General features: G+C 47.7%; 1 protein-coding gene across 1 annotated transcript in view; it reads right to left on the reverse strand.

Annotated features, from left to right (window-relative positions):
- Positions 1-2,500, reverse strand: part of armc2 (armadillo repeat containing 2) — a 30,152-nt gene that overhangs the window by 14,131 nt on the left and 13,521 nt on the right. The window contains exon 6 of the mRNA XM_062550856.1: positions 2,258-2,374. Coding sequence (XP_062406840.1) covers positions 2,258-2,374 — 117 coding nt within the window. The remainder of the gene's footprint in view (positions 1-2,257; positions 2,375-2,500) is intronic.

Below are 2,500 nucleotides of genomic sequence, written 5' to 3' on the forward strand. Positions count from 1 at the left end.
GAGAGAGAGAGAGAGAGAGAGAGATGGAGAGAGAGGGACGGAGAGAGAGATAAAAACAGATGGTCGGAGGCGGGGGGAGATAGAGAGATAGAGAAGGAGAGAGTGTCAGAAAAACAGTGTGGGAGGGACAAGAAGACAGAGACAGAGACAGAGACAGAGACAGAGACAGAGACAGAGAGATTGAGAAAAGAGTGGCAAAAGTGGGTGAGAAAAACAGGAGAAACAGATAGGGAGGGAACAGGGATAAGAGAGAGAGAGAGAGAGAGAGAGTGTGTGTGTGTGTGTGTGTGTGTGTATGTGAGAGAGAGAGAGATGGAGAAAAATGATTTGTAAGAGTATTAATGTGTAATATGCATAGAAAAGCTTCTGCCAAGGTTTCGGCTGGCCTGGCACTGAGAGCAGAGCAGACCTGCTGTAACATGTGCAAGGTCACCTCAGAATGAGCACCGCATGTGTAGGAGGCGTCATCATGTACTGTATGTGTGTTTGTTGGTGTGTGTGTGTGTGTGTGTGTGTGTGTGTGTGTGTAGGGGACTGTATGTGTGTGGGGGTGTGCGATCATCTGCTCATCGTGTCACCATGTATGTGGGTACTTTGCAATCTGAACATGCAGAACCGTGTGTGTGTGTGTGTGTGTGTGTGTCTGTGTGTGTGTGTGTGTGTGTGTGTGTGTGTGTGTGTGTGTGTGTGTGTGTGTGTGTGTGTGTGTGTGTAGTAGTAGCGTAGATGTGTGGTGTTGGACAAGGCCCAAAATCTCCAATGCACCCTAGCTGGCGTAGAGAATGTGAAAATTTAAATAATGTGTCTATTTACAGCATGCACTGCACATGTGCATGAGTCAGGTGTCTCACTCCTACATATACTGTACATGCCTCTGCCTGTATGTCTGTATGTGTGTGTGTGCACTTTAAGTTGCCTGAGCTCACCTCTGGAAACACACTCTGTCTGTGTGTAGGTATTTGTGTGTGTGTGTGTGTGTGTGTGTGTGTGTGTGTGTGTGTGTGTGCGTGTGTGTGTGTGGTTGAGTGTGCCACCTGAGTTTACCTTTTAAAGTTCATGTATGTCTGTGAGTGTGTGTGTGTGTGTGTGTGCGCTTTAAATAAGGAGAGCTGCTGTCTAGCGCGCCTGTCCTGTCTGAATGCTGGTTTATGCATGAGCCCACCAGGCACTTGGCAGGATAAATATTTCATACTTGTCTCTCCGATGAGTTCCCATCCCATTTTAAAATGCACTGAAATATTTACTCCCTGCAAGACTTTAATTTTCACTGCTGTTTCTCCTCCAGCTCCTGCAGCTTATCTTCTGCTAATAAAAGGTATCCATTATATGCAGTTCACTGCAAAAGAGTTTGACTTTCAAGAGGGTAATGGTACAATGTCCACCCATCATCCCCCCCCCCCCCCCCCCCCCCCCACACACACACACACACAAACACACACCCGTGTCCCCTTCTCTTCTCTATGGCAGGAAAGGTGACGGTGATGGAAGTTCATTTCCCCCATTCGCCAGCTCTGAAGTCGAAGCATTCGGGCGTTCACGCTCTTTTTGAACTGCGATCCATTCTTTAAAAGCGTGCGTTTCGCTTGCGAGTCCCTTATGGACAGGAGCCACGGCCGGGCGAGAGAGAGAGAGAGCGAAGTCCTTTCATGCTGTTGTTTTTCACTCGAGTTCCAAAAATCCTTCCAAATGACTCAGACAAGCGAGGAGAACAGAGCGACTGAACAGTTTCTCCGGCGAGTTTTTTGGAAGTGGGTGGTGGAAGTCCATCTAAGGCCCACCAAAGCCTTGGAAGGGGAAACGGTTCCCCTACGCATTGTTCTGGCAGCAGGGAGGAGGATGCGAGGAGATGAGAGAAGGCTGCAAGGGATATCGGGCCTCTTCAATCGCTTGAAGCGAGATGCTTGCCAGTCCCAAATGGGAGACGCTTTCCAAAATGTGTTGAAGTGCCACAGCCATGACGACATGATAAGAGAGGCTATTGTTTTGAACGCACTCAAAGACTTTCCTGGTTTTTAATGGTCGAATTTGTTGTGCGAAGATTTGTTTTAGGAAACACACCTCAGGTTAAACACTGTCTACGTGACCAACACACTGCTGTGAGAGGATAATTTGTCATTTTGATTGTCACCTGGGGTTTAGATGGAGAGGTCTGCTTTGATAGGGCTTCTTCTGAGGGAATGTGTGCGTGCGTGTGTGTGTGTGCGTGTGTGTGCGTGTGTGTGTGTGTGCATGTGTGTGACTTAGTAGGCTTTCCTACCTGAAGCTAGAGCCTCAAACTTCTGCAGGATCGGAGAGACCACTGAATTCCAGAATGACTCTTCGGTGACATCACTTCCTGTGCCTGATCCATCTCCATCCCCCCCAACCTCTTTATCTAGAGAAGGAAAACATCAAAACAAAGAGTGAGTGAGAGAGATAGAGAGTGAGAGAGATAGAGAAAAAGAGGGAGAGAGGGAGAGAGATTCAAAGTGTGTATGAGAAAGAAAGAAAAGGATAGAAA

The sequence above is a fragment of the Sardina pilchardus genome, chromosome 12, assembly GCF_963854185.1.
Source record: "Sardina pilchardus chromosome 12, fSarPil1.1, whole genome shotgun sequence".
Classification (NCBI taxonomy): Eukaryota; Metazoa; Chordata; class Actinopteri; order Clupeiformes; family Clupeidae; genus Sardina; species Sardina pilchardus.